Raw genomic sequence first — 20,774 nt, forward strand, 5'->3', positions numbered from 1 at the left:
TATATATATATATATATATATATATATATATATATATATATATATATATATATATATATATGGAGAGAGAGAGAGAGAGAGTTAAACTAATTCTCTAATACTATACATTCTGAAATTAATCAATGATGTAACACTAGCAATATTTATTGGAATCTTTTTGTAATTTGTATGGCTTTTATTTTCAGATAACAAAAGGAATTTTTATCTAAGACACACAATCAGGATGTCGTTCCCTACTCCTAAGCGCCATATGCAACAACAAAATTTGAATCAAGATATAATCACAGAAATCCTTAAAAGGCTGCCTGTGAAATCTCTACTGCAATTTAGGTGTGTTTCAAAAGTTTGGCGTGCTTTAATATCATCTCCGGAATTTGTCAAATTGCACTTAAATTTTCATTCGAAAAAGGATATTAAGGTCATGACATATAGCAGTGTAAATCGGATTAGCTATATGTCCTTGTTTTCTATTACAGAAAACAAGCAATCATCATTTCGAAAGTTTATTACAAATGACCGCTCGGTCTTAATCCCTGAAGATGGTTTTGAATTTTTGGGTTCTTGCAATGGGCTCTTTTGCTTTCGTGCTAAACCGTATCAAATAATGATTTGGAACCCTTCATTAAATGGAAACGTCAAGACAATCCCAGACGTATGGCGGTTCGGCTACATAAGCATATTTGGATTTGGATACGACATGCATAATGACAACTACAAGGTTGTTTATGCTTATTATGGTGACAATAATGGTGATGATGAATATGCGGTTTTGGTGTATAGTTTTAAGCTTGGGACATGGAAAAGATGTGATAGAGGGTTTAGTAGTGGGTTTGTTTATCCCAGAATTGCTGTGTTTGTGAGTGGTAGTCTCAACTGGTGCAACAACAACTTAAATGACAGTGACTGGAGTTGGAATATAATTTCTTTTAATTTAACCACCGAAACAGCCAAAGCTATAGCGTTACCCAGCCATGAACATGGGGCTGCCATTTGTGTAGGTGAGTCAAGAGGATTGCTTTTTGCAGGTTTTCATCTCAAACGTCAAATGGAAGTTTGGGTGATGAATGAGTTTGGAGTTGAAGAATCATGGACTAAACTTGTCTGCATTTCAAACTTACCAGTTCATCATCCACTTCCCCGGGGTTCAGAGAACACGGCATACATGGCTCTGTGTAATGCTAAACTCGCAATTGTACATGTTTCGGAAAATGGTGATATTCTAATGATGGTTGGACATCAGTTGAAGCTCCATAGACCTAACGCTAGAAGGGGTAAGAATTTTAATATCCCCTATGATCTTGGTTATACGGTTACAAGTTATGTGGACACCCTTGTTTCACCATGACCGGTCTGTAAATTAATTGTTCATGTCATGTTGGAGGAAGAAAATTTTGCTTTTTGATGGGTTGATTTAGAGTTCATCAATGACTTTATAATCGTGTTGAATTAAGTATAAAATAGTATTAATTTTTTATTGTATCATTTGTGTATGAGCTTTGTGAAGTAAATTTTCCTAGCCATGTTTGGTGAACTATAGATTTGTGTGAATGCAACACAGGAAAGATAGAAATGTTTCTAAATTAAATTTCATTGCATTTTAATGTTTACCCACACACACATAGTGTAAAGGGTTATGACTTTGGGCCATTATATTAACTACCCATTACCGACTTGGGTGTGAGGCGATACAGAGAGAGTGTGAAGGGGGGTGATGGAATATATGTTGAGCATAGAGGGGTAGGTTGACCCATGGGGTTTACCAACTTACCACTAAGGGGCGGAGGCGGTGTCAAGGCCAGTTGTCTCTACCGGCCAAAAAAAAGGGTATCCTGAACTCCTCGAGCTATAGTAGTGTGGCTAGTGGGCGTCGAGCGCTCTCCATCGTATCAACGGCGCCCCGTGCTATCATGACTTCTAACATTTACACTTGGGTTCGGTTACATAAAGTACGTTTTTATTATACTAAAGGTTCCTTTTTTAAAGATACATTATTTGGTATATACTATCAAATAATAAACGTTTAGTACACAAATAATGTACATTCAGTATATTTGAAATATACATTTATTCATGGTCCAATTAAATTGCCTTTATTCCTAGCTCGTTATTTGGGCTCCTTTATTTATTATTTATCTATTCCTTGAATTTTAATCTCGAGTCGTATATAATCTTTTGAACTTAAGGCTCCAATTAATAATAATAATATTATTAAAATTTTCGTATCCCCTTTTTTGTATATCCTACCCGTTTCATGATGTAACCTGGTTTCATAAATCCATCACAAATTCACAATGTAATTCCATTATAATCACATTAATTGCATTTAGGAAGATTTCCATTCTAATTTCCGTAAATGCATATCGGGAGCTTCGTATATATATTATCCTCCTTTACTTAATTTCCTTATGGATTTTTTGAATTAACTTCCTTATATGATTTAATTCATCTTGATGGAACAAAATGACCCATGATATGGACGAATCAATAAATTTGCATAAATTAATGGGGTAAAATAGTAAAAGATCAAGAGATAATTGTAATAAAAATATTGAGTGGATTAATATAATAACGTTACAAGAGTTTTGTAAGAATAGAACATGATTTATCTAAGTTATGACATAAGCTATTTATACAAGGAAAGTATAGCAAACTTAGCTAAACTCAAGGTAGGGCTGACCACGTCGGTTTGAACCGTAATCGTCATTGTAATAATCGGAACCGAACCGGAACCGTTCGTACGGTTCAAGTTTCGATTCCTAACTGGAACCAATACGGTTCCGGTTAAGGTATGTGAAATAAAGGAACCGGAACTGCCGGTTTCAATTCGGAACCAGACGGTTCCGATTCCAATACAAAAAAAAATATAATTTAAAATGATGGCTGCAAGCCGTAGGCGTGCAGCATACTGCCTCACTGCCACATTGGGCAATGGGCAGTGGTGCAAAGGCCAAAGAGGCAATGGTCTCACTTTTTCACCGTCGGTTCATAAACCGGAACCGAATCCGTACTATAAGGTTCCGGAACAAGAACCGCGGTCACCCCTTACTCAGGGTAGGCCGTGGGAACGGGTTAAAGCCTAGTTGGAAGCCCTGGGTCGACCCCAGGTGGCCAGGTCGCATACATCGGTCAGAATTGCGTTGGTCCGGATTGCCTTGCTTGGCCCGGACCACCTTGGTCTCGATCGCCTTCTTTGGGCTCGGGTCACGGGTCACCTTCTTGGTCTAGGTTGCCTTCTTGGATCATTTGTAATATCTCCATAACACACACGCACACACGCACACACGCACACACGCACACACACACACACACACACACATATATATATATATATATATATATATATATATATATATATATATATATATATATATAATTGTATAATTCATATTAATATTTTTTAGGTAAAAATTATAGAAATGATAAATTATTAAATATAACTATGGTAACATTTTAATTAAAACCTAAATGAATTACAACTTACCATGGAAGGATGTAAGAAATAATATTATGTATGCATGTACATGGTAATAATAATGTAGAAAGATAACAGAAGTTATAACTGTAGGGATATTTTTGTCCAAAAAATTATGTACTACAACTTTTATAGCATAAGGTACCAAAAAATTTAACAGAAATAAAGGACATAATCCAGGGGTATAACTTGGATTGAAGCTTATTATGTTTATATATATATATATATATATATATATATATATATATATATATATATATATATATATATATATATATATATATATATATATAAAACATCATTTCATATATTTTCCTTAATTAAGTGTATTTAGGGAGTTTTATACGCATACTATTTGTGTTAAGTTGAGTTAATTGCGTTCAAAGTCATTGATGAACTCTGTGTTCAAATAGTAAACAATTAGGGTGCGTTTGGAAATCCGGAAAATGACTTCTCTAAAATATTTTTTGATTTTCAGTGTTTGGCAAGAGAGGGGGAAAATGACGAGGTCAATAAAAAATCATGCCTTAGTCAAAGGAAAATAGGTATGTTTTGGGAAAAAATGACTTTCCCATTTTTTTTTTTAGGTGAAGACATTTTTCAAGGAATGATCATGGAAATTTTGTCAAAATAGTGGGGTTTTAGACGTTAGAGTTGTCAATACGGGCTGGCGAGACGGGCAAAAAAAACCTACTCTTAGGCGGCCCTGGGTTTTACTTGCCTAGCCAGCCCCACCCCTGGCCTATGGGCTAGGCCGGCCCCCTCCACTTTTTTTTTTTTTTTTTCTTTTTTTTTGCTCTTAAGTTGTTAGCTTGATACTTTGTTAAGTTTTACCATTTATATACTCTAAAAATAATTAAAATAATTTGTTACATAACTAATATAAGACATAGTTCATCAAACATTAGACATTATATAATACATAACAATAATTATAAAGTCCACATTCTAAAATTTTAAAATATTTAACTAGGCTTATGGTTATCACTTATTAGGTCCTAATTAGATTTTATAAAATATTACTAGTTTTTTTACGGGCTGTGCGCGAATGTGATAATGCACAATGATTATTTTTAAATAAGTATTTCAAAGTATATCAATCAATATTATACAGGAGATGTTTATGCATAGGTAAATAAATGTTGAATTTGTTTATTTAAATCGGTAATTTAAAGTATATATATATTCAACATAATATATGAGAGATTGATTATAATTGTCACTAAAATAAATGTTTGCAACTTTGTATAACCACCATCCGAACCTTCCTAGCTATAGCCACCTCTAATGGTTAGCACATTCATCAGTTAGACATAAATAACGCCTTTTTGCACGAAGATTTGCAAGAGGAGGTCTATATGGTTTTGCCTCCAGGTTTTCAGGGCACCAAGCCAAATCAGGTGTGCAGATTATTGCGCTCGTTATACGGACTCAAACAAGCCAGCCGACAATGGAATGCAAAATTGATGGCACCGCTAATACATATTGGATTGCTCAGTCTAAGTCAAACCCCTCTCGCTATTCACTAAAGGCTGCGACGCACTGTTCATAGCTCTATTAGTATACGTGGATGACATTCTAGTAACAAGTGGAGACATTAATCAAATTTAAGAACTTAAAGTTTTCCTAGATACAGCTTTCAAGATCAAAGATCTCAGAACCTTGGGGTATTTTCTGGGAATCGAGGCTAGAATGTGTGACTCCTGGTTGAATCTCTTTCAGCGGAAGTAGACTCTGGATATCTTGAATGAAGCTGGCTTCCTTGACCACAAGCCTGCTAAAACTCCCATGGTCCTAGGCCATCGCTTAACACATGATGATGGAAATATTCTTGATGATGTTGCTTGTTACAGAAGGTTGGTAGGTTGGATTAGCGATTAATCCCTTTACTAAGTGCTGGTTATGTAGATTTTGCATAAGGGGGGAAAGAGGGATCCTAAGAATGCCTTTGAGCTTAAGAGTTTGGGAGTGAGGCGTCATGAAAGTGGGGCAATCTCTTGCCCTAATTCTAGGTCGAAAGATCTTTAATTCTAAAGCGCATTTTGGATGAAATTGTGAATTAGGTATTTCTCCCTATTTTTCTCAGGTTGTTCATGCTCTTAATTAGGATGTGGTTATCGTTAATCTGGTAGAAGGTGGGGCATGAGATAAGGCTAGAGGTGTAGCCATGTCGCAAACCTTACACAGGGGTTATGTGTTTTGCGCGATGAGCCTATACTATGCTATTTTACTTGCGCACAAGCATGAGTATGCCAACATATAGTAGTGCCTATGTACCGCTTGGGGTAAACCACGTGTGATCATACAAGGGTTTCATACCACTCCTAGAAATTATGAAATTTTCGACCACCTCAAAGTGATCTTAAATCAAGTCGAAAGCATTGTTCGGACCACTTTTGGTATCCGGAAAAACCTTTTTTGCTATTTCTGACCACTTTTTGCTTTCGACTTGATTTAAGATCACTTTCAGGTTGTCGGAAATTCCATAATTTCCAAAAGTGTACATGGAGTCATGTGATGATGTGGTTCAAAATTTCATGACACATCCCGGCCCACGATCTAAAACATTTGATGAATTAGAGCAACAGTTCCTTAGAGATTATAAAACACCGGTACAGTACAACTTATGCCTGGGTCATCATCAACTTCTCATTCTTTTAATTCAATGTCTTGTATATCCCTTTAAGTTTGGTACTTGTCCAAATATCAAAGACACACTTTCAAGACGCTAAATGGTAGTCACTATCTAACACCTTCCTCTACAACCCCATGTTCACATTATTACTACAAATTATATTTTCCAATTCTATGCTTTGCTTGGACCAAAAAATCATAAGTGATGTGTCAAAAGTAATAGAATGCCTAATTGCTAACAAAAGATTCAACAAATTAAAGAAGAATAAAACACACATGAATCTAAAAGACTAACAACATGTTTGATTCGTTGAATATGTTTAGAATGGTATAGAATTTTTATGAGTACGCTTATTCGATCATTTTTAAAATTTATATATTCTTGAAAAATATTATTCACAAGAATATGTTATCCTTGAGAATAAATATCTTTTATTATATTGGGCATTTCAATAATTTGAATGCTTACATAATTTCTATTTCTAAAACGAACCAAAACCTAAATACAATTCCTAAAATATATACATTTCAAGAACCAAAAATGGAATTTAATTCATAGTCTATATCTCGCTTTTTGATTCCCTATTAAATATTATTCTATTTCCACAAAACACAAACAAATATACTTTAAGGGTTACTCTGTATAGATTTTTTTTTTTCAATTTCCATGTTGTACACTCCTTACCTTTTCTACATTAACAAACAAATAGACCAAATTCTCTGAAGGAAATTTTTTTCGTTGGCCCACCCAATTTAATTCCTCAAACTCCATTGTCTAACCGTAACGCTTTATTTGTCCGTTACCATTTCCCCCATCTACCCTCCCTCTCCCTCCCTCCCTCTCCCTCTCCCTCTCCATCTACCCTCCGCTCTCTCTCTCTCTATTTCTAAGCACCGAAATCCTCTTTCTCTCAAGTTTGTCTCCTCTCACTTTAATCTTCTCTCTCGCTCTCAATCTATTTTGACTCTCATCTCTCGATTGGAAAAAAAGGTTTCTATACATCTATCAACCCGATCTCTTCAATCGTCTTCGAAACTCTTTAGATTGAGTAGGTAATCTCTAGCCTCATCCCCTTTACTAGCTATATAAGACTTGAAAGTTTTTTTAGAAGCCTAGATGTATGTTCCATTTTATTTGAACCACAAAAAAATTGTTTTCTTTGTAAAGAAATTGAAATTGTGAAAACATTGACAAATTCATTTCGAAACATGTTTTATTGAATACATTTTCTATTTTTTCTAAATTTTTGTTACTTAAAACACCCGCATTTACAAACTTGTCCGCCATTAAAAGTGAGAAAGAGATTACCCAAAAAAAAAAAACTACCAAACTTCAAATAGCTTTAGAGCAATTTTGATATAATTCTCTCTCTCAATCTCTATCTCTCTCTTCATCTCTCTCTCTCTCTCTCTCTCTGTATATATATATATATATATATATATATATATATATATATATATATATATATATATATATATATATATATATATATATATATATATATATATATATATATATATATATATATATATATATATATATATATATATATATAGAATTAGGTTATGGTGCGGTTAAGGTGCCCGGGTGCGGTTGTGCGGTTTAATTTGGGCCATTCATCTCGCTTAAATCAACGTCCAGGATTACAAAAATTAAAAAAAAAAAACGCGGTGGCAATTTTGTAATTTTTGCATCTAGGTCAAAATTAAGGTGAGCGGATCTGTGATTAATATGCGTGAGGTTTTTGCGTAAGGTGCGTGAGGTTTGTGCATAAGGTGCGTGAGGTTTGTGCTTAATGTGCGTGGGGTTGTGCTTGATGTGAGTAGTTGTTAAAATTTAAAGTCTGTGAGTTAATAATTAAAGTGCGTGGATTTTGTGCTTAATGTGCGTGAGGTTGTGCTTAATGTGCGTGGGTTTTGTACATAATGTGCGTGAGTTTGTGCTTAATGTCAATAGTTGTTTAAACTTAAAGTCTGTGAGTTAATATTTTAAGTGCGTGTGTTTTGTGCTTAATGTGCGTGAGGTTGTGCTTAATGTGTGTGAGTTTTGTACTTAATGTGCGTGAGTTTGTGCTTAAGATATAACACTTAAGGTGCATGTTTCTATCACTTAAGGTGCGTCATTTTTAGCTTACTCTTCTTTCTTCCAGACACGCGTTATTTTTTTTTAAATTTTTATTGATTTGAGCCGTTAATCTAAATTTGATCAACAGCTCAGATCTAACCGCACAACCGCACGGGATGCTATACCCGCACCTGAACCCTTCCCTATATATATATATATATATATATATATATATATATATATATATATATATATATATATATATATATATATATATATATATATATATATATATATATATACGCGCACACAGCTAAAAAAATTTCAAGTTTTCATTTTCAATCAGAAAGCTATTAAATGAGTTCATATCAGTTTTCAAAAAAAAAAAATGAGTTCATATCTATTTATTTATTTATTAATTTGTAAAATAGGAAACTAATTTGCACTATTTTTTTTCCTCATAAAGAAATAAAAATGTAGTGACAATTGATAAAAGTATCAAGTAATATTGTAAGTATGTAAGTTGTTATATATGGAGTTGTGGTTAGGTAGATGGGATTGAGTTAGAAATAATAGTTAAACAAGTAAAAGAAATATGAATGCAATAGATGCATATGTTGTAATGGGTAAGTAGACAGTTGTGGAGCATTAAATAGGTAGGTTATAGCTAGTAGGAATAAATAAATAGGTTATGGTGCGTAAAAAGAATGTGATTATATTATAGGAATATAGGAAATAGTGATTGCTAGGTGTAAGATATATTAAATATAATATATTTAATATAATATATATTAAATATAATATAATATATCTATAATATATATTAAATATAATATATCTATAATATATATTAAATATAATATATCTATATATTATATTTTTATATATTGAGAAGAGAGTGAATAGATAAGTGATTTGATTGATAAATGTAAAGGATTAATACATAGACTATTTATAGTGAAATAAGAAAACTAACAAAGCATGGAAATAGGAAAGTGTAACCACTAATGCTCCATGTACTATCTTCATGTATGGCCTCTCTCCATGATCTTCACGTAGTGGCCTCTCCATGTACCCACATATCACACACTTCACATTCCATTATATTACTTGAATAAAACTATAACTTGGTTTAAATAATTATAATAATAATACTATTATAACATTGCCTCCTTTAAACCAAGTTGGATAGATTGCTCATCCCAATTTCCTTCTTTAATTTAACAAATGTCTCCGTCTTCAATGGCTTCGAAAAGATATCTGCAACTTGACATTCACTTGAACAATACTCAATGTTGATTTGTTTTTCAGCAACCAACTCTCTGATTTTGTGATACTTGATATCAATATGTTTGCTGCGACCATGAAAGACTGGATTTTTAGACAACGAAATTGCTGACTTGTTGTCACAAAAAATAGTTGTAGGTGCTTCCTGCTCGTGTTGTAGGAACTCCAAAATTCTCCTCAGCCAAACTGCTTGAGTAGCACAGTTTGCTGCTGCAATATATTCTGCTTCTGCGGTTGAAAGTGCTACAATCTGCTGCTTCTTTGAAGACCAAGAAATTATGGCCGAATCAAGATAGAAGGCATACCCTGACGTACTTCTTCTAGTCTCAAAATCTCCAACCCAATCACTGTTTGTGTACCCAACAAGTTCCACAACTTCATTAGTAGAGTAAAAAGGTCCATCATTACTCGTACCTTTCACATATCTCAGAATTCGCTTTGCTGCAGCCCAATGTGATTCTTTTGGTTCCTCCATGAATCTGCTAAGTATCCCAACTCCAAAAGAAATATCTGGCCTTGTTGCCACCATATACCTCAGACTTCGAATTAAACTTTTATAAGCTGTAACATTCACATTCTTACCACATTCATCTTTGGACACCTTTAACTTTTCAGCTAACGGCGTTGAAACTGGTTTGGAGTTTTCCATTTTGAACTTTTTTAAAATATCAGCAGCATACTTCTTCTGTGAAATAAATATTCCACCATCCATCTGAATAACTTCAAGGCCAAGAAAGTAAGCCATAAGGCCCATATCAGTCATTTCAAACCTCTTAATAAGTGCCTCCCTGAATTCTGAGATTAGCTTCAAGTTGTTTCCGGTAAAAACCATATCATCAGCATACAGACAAATTATCACAATATCACCAGAATCTGTGCATTTGACATACAAAGTGTGTTCATGAGGACATCTCATAAAACCACTTTCAACAAAATATGAGTCAATGCAACCATACCACGCCCTATGCGCTTGCTTTAAGCCATATAAGGCTTTTCTCAACCTGTACACTTTATTTTCCTCCCCTTTCTTCAGAAATCCTGCAGGTTGCTCAACATATATTTCTTCTTCAAGAAAACCATTCAAAAAAGCAGACTTGACATCCATTTGATGCAATTTCCAATCATTTTGAGCAGCAAGAGAAATAACCATTCGGACTGTATCAAGTCTACTTACAGGAGCAAAAACTTCAAAATAATCAAACCTGGTTTCTGCTTGTAACCTTTTGCTACTAACCGTGCCTTAAAACGGTCAATTTCTCCATTTGACTTGTATTTTGTTCTGTAAACCCACTTCACTCCAATTGGCTTCTTTCCAGGAGGTAAATCTGTTAACTCCCAGGTACCATTCTTTTCAATGGCATGTATCTCCTCATCCATCGCCATAAGCCAATGAGTTTCTGTAGCAGCCTCCTCAAAAGATAAAGGATCACAATCTGCAAAGAGAGCAAATTGAACAATCTCTTCATCAAACAGGTCATTATCATGACCCAAAACATAATCTTGCAAGCGAGCTGGTAAGTGGCGCTCGCGCTGAGATCGTTGAACTGACGACTCTGGCTGTGAAGGAGACTGGACATTATCTGGAATCGGTTGCTCATCAACAATATTTTCAGCAACAAGAATAACAGCTGAACTTTCATCTTTAGCTAACCAATCCCAGGCACCATTTTCATCAAAAGTGACATCCCGGCTTATAACAACCTTCTTAGTTTCAGGATTGTATAGTTTATAAGCCTTTGAAGCGTCACTATAACCAATGAATATGCACTTCTCACCTTTATCATCCAACTTCTTTCTCAACGGATCTGGCACATGTGCATATGCCAAACATCCAAAAACCTTGAGATACTTGATAGAGGTTTTTCTCCCACTCCAAGCTTCTTCGGGTGTCTTATCTCGGACACTTTTAGTTGGACACCTATTAAACACATAGACAGCACAAGCAACAACTTCTCCCCAAAAAGGCTTAGGAAGATTCTTATATTTCAACATGCACCTTACCATATCCATGATAGACCTATTCTTCCTCTCAGCCACTCCGTTTTGTTGTGGTGTGTATCTAGCTGTCATTTGGTCATTTTCTTTCAGAAAATCATCACATGCAATATATTATGTACCTCTATCAGTTCTCAAGATTTTAATCTCATAACCACTTCACTTCTCAACAAAAGTCTTAAATTGTTTGAAAACATCACATGCTTCAGACTTTTGCTTCAGAAAGTAAACCCATGTTTTTCTACTGAAATAATCAATGAAAGTAATAAAGTACTTACAACCTCCATGTGAGGGAACCTCCAACGAACACAGGTCTGAGTGAACAATCTCCAACTGTTTTGTAGCTCTCCTTGACTTGCCCACAGGGAAGGGATCTCTATGCTTCTTCCCAATCACACAAATCTCACAGATACAATCAGGGACATTCACAACAGGTAAATCAGAAACAAGTTCCTTTCTTGCAAGATAGTTTAATCCAGAGAAATGAAAATGCCCAAATCGCATATGCCATAACCAATTATCATCACAAACTTCAAAATTAAAGCAAGTAAGGAGAGTATGCTTAATTTTCAAAGGAAATAGTCGATTATGGGACCTATTTACCTTTGCAATCAAGACTCCCTTAGCATCTGCAATGGTACAACACCCCTAAGCAATATTTATCTTATATCCTTTTTCTGACAACTGTCCCATACTCAACAAATTTTGGTGTAGTTCAGGAACATAGAACACATCGGATATAAAATTGTGAGTACCATCCTTCAACTGAATAGAGATTTTACCTTTTCCCAATATTGGCACCTTTGACTTATTGCCAAATGTCACTTTAGACTGAACTGATTGATCTAGTTCAGAAAACAATTCTTTCTTCCCACACATATGGTTACTACACCCAGTATCTAAGAACCATATGTTTTTTATCTGTAGAAAAACTATCGCTGGCTAAAAGTAATGTTTCAGAACTCTCACCAGACTTTTCAGCAGTGTTTTTAGCAATGTTTTCTTGATTTCCACGATTGTTGTCCTCATTATACCAACAATCTGCAATCTTGTGTCCATACTTGCCACAATTGTAGCAATGAAATGGAAATTTACCTTGTTTGGTATTACCTCCACCTCTTCCTTGGTTGGAGTTACCACGTACGTCCTCCTCCTTGGTTGAAGTTACCACGACCTCTTCCACTAGAACCTCCCCTTCCTCTTCCACGACCTCTACCAGATCCTCCACCTCTTTGATTAGTGCCAGTCACATTAAGGGTGACTTGACTCTTCAAAGCTTCTTCTGCTAGTGGTTCCGATTTTAACGCAATCCTGTCAATATGACTTTCTACCATACCTTTCAGCTTTGCAATTGATAAGAGCTCGGTTTTGTGTGACTCTGTTATTGAAGCCACCACATAGTCATACTTCATCGGCATAGTTCGAAGAAATTTTCAACCACTGCACCATCTTCAATCGTATCTCCATATAACATTATCTTATTCACCATATCAATAAGACGAGTAAAATACGCATCTACTGTTTCTGTAGAGGTCATCTCACAATTATCGTACAACCTTCTCAACGACTGCAACTTAGACTTCTGCGCCCGATCGACTCCTTTGTGTGAAACCTTTAAGATGTCCCAAGCTTGTTTTGCTGTTTGAGCACGAGCTAATTTCCCAAAAATGGAATAATGAACACCTTGGTGAATCTGACCCAAGGCCAATTTATCTCGCCGTATAGCGCCTGCTTCAACTCCTTCTTGTAGACCGGGATCAACAAAGCTCCAAAGATTTTGAGCTTGCAAATGTGTGGACATCATAATTTGCCAATAATTGTAATCGAGTATCCCGTCCAATTTGGGACCCGACCATACAATATTAAAATTTGTTGCCATATTTCACTATGGGAAATATTTCGGGGTTGAAAGGTTGACTGACTCTGATACCAAATGTAAGATATATTAAATATAATATATTTTATATAATATATATTAAATATAATATAATATATCTATAATATATATTAAATATAATATATCTATATATTGAGAAGAGAGAGAGAAAGGAATAGATAAGTGATTTGATTGATAAATTAAAAGGATTAATACATAGACTATTTATAGTAAAATAAGAAAACTAACAAAGCATGGAAATAGGGAAGTGTAACCACTAATGCTCCATGTACTATCTTCATGTATTGCCTCTCTCCATGATCTTCACGTAGTCGCCTCTCCATGTACCCACATATCACACACTTCACATTCCATTATATTACTTGAATAAAACTATAACTTGGTTTAAATAATTATAATAATAATATTATTATAACAGTAGGGGTAGGTAGGTGGTGTTTAATGGTTAGGTAGGTGGGTGAAGGTAACGCTATAAAAATAAGTTAAGTGAAGTGAATATATATATATATATATATATATATATATATATATATATATATATATATATATATAGTTAAACTAATTCTCTAATACTATACATACTGAAATTAATCAATGATGTAACACTAGCAATATTTATTGGAATCTTTTTGTAATTTGTATGGCTTTTATTCCTTTTGTATGTATTCACACTTAAATTTCTTGTGGATATTGTGAGAAATAGATCAGAGTTGGGTTAAAATATATAATTATATATATATATATATATATATATATATATATATATATATATATGTATGTATTCAGATAACAAAAGGAATTTTTATCTAAGACACACAATCAGGATGTCATTCCCTACTCGTAAGCGCCATATGAAAAAACAAAATTTGAATCAAGATATAATCACAGAAATCCTTAAAAGGCTGCCTGTGAAATCTCTACTGCAATTTAGGTGTGTTTCCAAAGTTTGGCGTGCTTTAATATCATCTCCAGAATTTTTCAAATTACACTTAAATTTTCATTCGAAAAAGGATATTAAGGTCAAGACATATAGCAGTGTAAATCGGATTAGCTATATTCCTTGTTTTCTATTACAGAAAACAAGCAATCATCATTTCGAAAGTTTATTACATATGACCGCTCGGTCTTAATCCCTGAAGATGGTTTTGAATTTTTGGGTTCTTGCAATGGGCTCTTTTGCTTTCGTGCTAAACCATATCAAATAATGATTTGGAACCCTTCATTAAATGGAAACGTCAAGACAATCCCAGACGTATGGTGGTTCGGCTACATAAGCATATTTGGATTTGGATACAAATATGCTTATGTATCCCAGAATTGCATGGTGCTTATGCTTAATGACATGCATAATGACGACTACAAGGTTGTTTATGCTTATTATGGTGACAATAATGGTGATGAATATGTGGTTTTGGTGTATAGTTTTATGCTTGGGTCATGGAAAAGAAGTGATAGAGGGTTTAGTAGTGGGTTTGTTTATCCCAGAATTGCTGTGTTTGTGAGTGGTAGTCTCAACTGGTGCAGCAACAACAACTTAGATGACAGTGACTGGAATTGGAATATAATTTCTTTTAATTTAACCACCGAAACAACAAAAGCTATAGCGTTACCCAGCCATGAACATGGGGCTGCCATTTGTGTAGGTGAGTCAAGAGGATTGCTTTTTGCAGGTTTTCATCTCAAACGTCAAATGGAAGTTTGGGTGATGAATGAGTTTGGAGTTGAAGAATCATGGACTAAACTAGTCTGCATTTCAAACTTACCAGTTCATCATCCACTTCCCCGGATTTCAGAGAACACGGCATACATGGCTCTGTGTAATGTTAAACTGGCAATTGTACATGTTTCGGAAAATGGTGATATTCTAATGATGGTTGGACATCAGTTGAAGCTCCATAGACCTAACGCTAGAAGGGGTAAGAATTTTAATATCCCCTTGCTATGATCTTGGTTATACGGTTACTAGTTATGTGGACACCCTTGTTTCACCATGACCAGTCAGTAAATTAATTATTCATGTCATGTTGGAGGAAGAAAATTTTGCTTTTTGATGGGTTGATTTAGAGTTCATCAATGGCTTTATAATCGTGTTGAATTAAGTATAAAATCGTATTAATTTTTTATTGTATCATTTGTGTATGAGCTTTGTGAAGTAAATTTTCCTAGCCATGTTTGATGAACTATAGATTTGTGTGAATGCAACACAGGAAAGATAGAAATGTTTCTAAGTTAAATTTCATTGGATTTTAATGTTTACCCACACAGACATAGTGTAAAGGGTTATGACTTTGGGCCATTATATTAACTACCCATTACGGACTTGGGTGTGAGGCGATACAGAGAGAGTGTGAAGGGGGGGGGGGGGGGTGATGGAATATATGTTGAGCATAGAGGGATAGGTTGACCCATGGGGTTTACCAACTTACCGCTAAGGGGCGGGGGCGGTGTCAAGGCCAGTGGTCTCTACCGGCCGAAAAAACGGGTCTCCTGAACTCCTCGAGCTATAGTAGTGTGGCTAGTGGGCGTCAAGCGCTCTCCATCGTGTCAACTGCGCCCCGTGCTATCATGACTTCTATCATTGACACTTGGGTTCGGTTACATAAAGTACATTTTTATTATACTAAAGGTTCATTTTTTAAAGATACATTATTTGGTATATACTATCAAATAATAAACGTTTAGTACACAAAGAATGTACATTCAGTATATTTGAAATATACATTTATTCATGGTCCAATTAAATTGCCTTTATTCCTAGCTCGTTATTTGGGCTCCTTTATTTATTATTTATCTATTCCTTGAATTTTAATCTCGAGTCGTATATAATCTTTTGAACTTAAGGCTCCAATTAATAATATTATTATTATTATTATTATAATTTTCCTATCCCCTTTTTGTATATCCTACCCGTTTCATGATGTAACCTGGTTTCATAAATCCATCACAAATTCACAATGTAATTCCATTATAATCACATCAATTGCATTTAGGCTGATTTCCGTTCTAATTTCCGTAAATGCATATCGGGAGCTTCGTATATATATTATCCTCCTTTACTTAATTTCCTTATGGATTTTATGAATTAACTTCCTTATATGATTTAATTCATCTTGATGGAACAAAATGACCCATGATGTGGACGAATCAATAAATTTGCATAAATTAATGGGGTAAAATAGTAAAAGATCAAGAGATAATTGTAATAATAATATTGAATGGATTAATATAATAACGGTACAAGAGTTTTGTAAGAATAGAACAAGATTTATCTAAGTTGTGACATAAGCTATTTATACAAGGAAAGTATAGCTCATGTTTGGACCAAGCTTCCCTCCTATGTGGTAAATAGCTCATGTTTGGACCAAGCCAATTTTTATCCACTATATTTTTTAGCCCTAATTATTATTATTATTAGTATTATTATTATTATTGTATAATAATATTAGGGATGAAGTTGAAGCATCCAGAAGATGAAAAATCTAGTTTGTTCATTCACCTCTTTAAAGCATGAATATGAAAGGGTGAATGAATTAATTTTTCTTTATCCCATCACATTCCATTTTGGCTATAAAAGGGAAGCAATCTACATACATACATAGATGGAGAGAAAAAGACAACTAGAGTGAGAGAGAGATTGAGACAGTTCGGCGGCAGCAACTCCAAGCAAGGAAGAAAGCAATTTCATTTTTCTTTTCTCAACTTTGGCGCATGGTTGCTTTGGTTTGCCATGAGTTTGTCTAGACTTTTGGGTACAATCTTCATCAACCTTTTGAAGGCCAGCTTGTATTTATTTCAGGCATCTTTTTGGTAATCTCGTACTACTTATATTCATTTTATCTTGTACGTGGTAGTTGAATATTTTGAGTACGCACGAGATATTATTCATGTTTAGCCTGTGAATGTTAAAGGATGTATTTGGCCTAGAGTTGATGTTGTTTGATGATTTATGGATGTATGGCTCGTGTGGTAGCCTGAACTTGTGTACCCATGATTTGTTATAGTGGAATTGTTGGTGGTGGTGGTCCTGTGGTTTTTCCCCGTGGTTTTGAGGTTTCTACGTAAATCTTGTGTTCCTTGTCTTGTTATTTATTTTTGACTATTGTGTATCTTCTTGTGTTCGTGCACCTGTCGGTTCTGTGATTTTTCATTGTCACATGAAGTGGGATTTTTTCCCAACACAAATTTAGCTAAACTCATTGGTAGGGGTAACCACGGCGGTTTGAACCGTAATCGTCACTGTAATAACCAGAACTGAACCGAAACCGTTCGTACGGTTCTGGTTCCGATTCCTAACTGGAACCAATAAGGTTCTGGTTAAGGTTTGTGAAATAAAGGAATAGGAATCGCCGATTTCAATTCGAAACCAGACGGTACCAGTTCCAAACCAGAAAAAAATAATTTAAAATGATGGCTGCAGGCCGTAGGCGTGCAACATACTGCCTCACTGCCACATTGGGCAGTGGGCAGTGGCGCAATGGCCAAAGAGGCAATGGTCTCACTTTTTCACATTTTCTTTTTTATTTTATTATTTTTTTAAATCCGGTTAGAACCGACGGTTCCAATCAGAACCGTCGGTTCATAAACCGGAACTGGAACCATACTATAAGGTTTCGGTTCCGGTTTGGTCATTTGCAGAATCGAAATAGGAACCACGGTCACCCCTAACTCAGGGTAGGCCGTGGGAACAGGTTAAAGCCGAAAGCCCTAGGTCGGCCCCAGGTGGCCAGGTCGCATACATCGGTCAGAATTGCCTTGGTCCGGATTGCCTTGCTTGGCCCGGACCACCTTGGTCTCGATCGCCTTCTTTGGATTCAGGTCACCTTCTTGGTCTGGGTTGCCTTCTTGGATCCTGGGGTTCTCATTCTTGGATCATTTGTAATATCTCTCTCTCTCTATAAATAAATATATATATATATATATATATATATATATATATATATATATATATATATATATATATAACATCATTTAATATATTTTCCTTAAGTGTATTTAGGCAGTTTTATACGCATACAATTTGTGTTAAGCTGAGTTAATCGCGTTCAAAGTCATTGATGAACTCTGTGTTCAAATAGTAAACAATTAGGGTGCGTTTGGAAACCCGGAAAATGACTTCTCGAAAATATTTTTTGATTTTCAGTGTTTGGCAAGATAGGGGGAAAATGATGTCAATTAAAAATCATGCCTTAGTCAAAGTAAAATAGGTATGTTTTGGGGAAAAATGACTTTCCCTTTTTTTTTTTTTTAGGTGAAGTCATTTTCCAAGGGATGCTCATGCAAATTTTGTCAAAATAGTGGGGTTTTAGTTAGAGCTGTCAATACGGGCTGGCGAGACGAGCAAAAAAACCCAGCTCCTAGGCGGGCCTAGGTTTTTACTTGCCCAGCCAGCCCCACCCCTGGCCTGTTAGCTTGATACTTTGTTAAGTTTTACCATTTGTACACTCTAAAAATAATTAAAATAATTTGTTAGATAACTAATATAAGACATAATTCATCAAACATTAGACATTATATAACACATAACAATAATTATAAAGTCCACATTCTAAAATTTTAAAATACTAAACTAGGGTTTAGGTTATCACTTATTAGGTCATAATTAGATTTTATAAAATATTACTAGTTTTTTTTAAGCGCTTTGCGCGAATGTGATAATGCACAATGATTATTTTTAAATAAGTATTTCAAAATATATCAATCAATATTATATAGGAGATGTTTATGCATCGGTAAATAAATGTTGAATTTGTTTATTTAAATTGGTAATTTAAATTATATATTAATTCAAGATAATATATGAGAGATTGATTATAATTGTCACCAAAATAAATGTTTGCAACTTTGTAATAACGTTAGTCTAAATACTTAGTCATAAAGCGATAGTTTAAATAAATACTACTTTTGGTTTAAATTTTTCTAATTCTTCTTAATTCTCTTTTGGTAGCATTGTCGTTGTTTTCATCTTCAGTACATGTCTTCTCTTTTTTTTTTTTTTATGGATAGTGTGTCATGTGCAATTAGATTACTGGTAGCAGCATACATGGATTCATTAAGCAATGAGATTATGGTGTAGGAAGCTTTATATTTGCCTTGTTGTGTATATGATTGAGATTTTAGTTGGAATATGAACTCTTTATCTTACAAAGACATTGATATTTAGTAGTGGTAGTTTTTCCCCTACATGTTTCATCTGTTGTGAGATGTCTGTTGTAGGTTATTACGTGAAAGTATTGAACAAAATATTAATATTTATTATATTTGTATAAAATATTTGGTAAATAAATACATATAACATGTTTTTGTGAGCACATAGCCATTATTGTACAATCCAACTATCAGCTTAGGCTTTTAGTTGAGATGGAGCACATGTTTCAATTTAGTATCAGAGCCAGATCAAAGGTCATGGGTTCGAATTTCCATGCCACTCGTAAGCGACTACGGTTTACTGGTCCACGTGTGACTAATGTAAAAAAAGAAGACAATGGACAGTGTAGTGAATATAATAAATTAATAAATTTTGAAGGTAAGAAATCTTTGAATTGTAGAAAATAAAGATAATAAAATTATATTTCTTTTAAATTTTTCTATAATGAATATTTTTTTTAAATAAGCCATTATAGACATCTAATTCTAAATTAATTAAATACATATGTATTATTTTTTGTTGTAGCTACTAATTTATTTAATTTAATAAGAGTAATAAAATGTCGTACATACTTCTCATCAACAATAATGAAATCAATGATTTTTTTTTTTAAATTTCCATTCCTTGTTGAGACAATTTGTTTTGAGAGTTTGTCAATGACAATTGCTACAATTGTTGTCAGTAGAGGATGATAATAAATAATTCAAAATATATGGTTACAATAGATATTGTTATAATGATATAGTAAAAGTTAACTTACAAATTTCTTTAGAGGTTTTCATGCATTGATAAAATTCTAATGTGTAAACTTGTTCAATTGGAGCTAGTAGGATGCATGTTAACATTGTCAATTATTTGGAAAATGATCCTACCGTTTTAGAGTCTATATGTAATTGTATTTATGATCAACAACTTTGTAGTTAGGCACCTAGGGATGACAATGATGTAAGAACAATTTTGTCAAATAAAAAAATAATAGTATAATATTTGTAAAGTAATGTACAATTGTACCATTATAAAAAAAAATACAAAAAATAGTAATACCATAATGACCTAAATCATTGCAATAATGCAAAAGCATAATGAAAATATTTAAGTTTGGTTCTAAATAATAATAATAATAATAATAATAATAATAATAATAATAATAATAATAATAATAATAAGATTAATTAAATGTAAAAAAAAAATCAACTTAACCTAAATTTTTTTTTAAAAAAAAAAAAATCATGAAAATCAAATGATTTTTAAAGTTCTTGATTTGTAATCTTTGATGGTC

The 20,774-nt window shown here is 33.9% G+C and overlaps 2 protein-coding genes across 2 annotated transcripts; both read left to right on the top strand.

Moving 5' to 3' along the window:
* Window positions 1-223: 223 nt before the first annotated feature.
* On the top strand, window positions 224-1,345 carry LOC109162653 (F-box/kelch-repeat protein At3g23880-like). Its single transcript, XM_019311363.1, has one exon. The coding sequence runs from the start codon at window positions 224-226 to the stop codon at window positions 1,343-1,345; it is 1,122 nt and encodes a 373-aa protein (XP_019166908.1).
* Window positions 1,346-14,554: 13,209 nt separating this feature from the next.
* On the top strand, window positions 14,555-15,295 carry LOC109162724 (F-box/kelch-repeat protein At3g23880-like). Its single transcript, XM_019311433.1, has one exon. The coding sequence runs from the start codon at window positions 14,555-14,557 to the stop codon at window positions 15,293-15,295; it is 741 nt and encodes a 246-aa protein (XP_019166978.1).
* The last annotated feature ends 5,479 nt before the right edge of the window (window positions 15,296-20,774 follow it).

This window comes from Ipomoea nil, unplaced genomic scaffold (genome assembly GCF_001879475.1).
Source record: "Ipomoea nil cultivar Tokyo-kokei standard unplaced genomic scaffold, Asagao_1.1 scaffold0117, whole genome shotgun sequence".
In the NCBI taxonomy this organism is placed as follows: Eukaryota; Viridiplantae; Streptophyta; class Magnoliopsida; order Solanales; family Convolvulaceae; genus Ipomoea; species Ipomoea nil.

What these genes read in the sequence shown, in the direction of transcription:
- LOC109162724 (XM_019311433.1), top strand. Translation starts at nt 14,555, where the DNA reads ATGATTTGGAACCCTTCATTAAATGGAAACGTCAAGACAATCCCAGAC.
- LOC109162653 (XM_019311363.1), top strand. Translation starts at nt 224, where the DNA reads ATGTCGTTCCCTACTCCTAAGCGCCATATGCAACAACAAAATTTGAAT.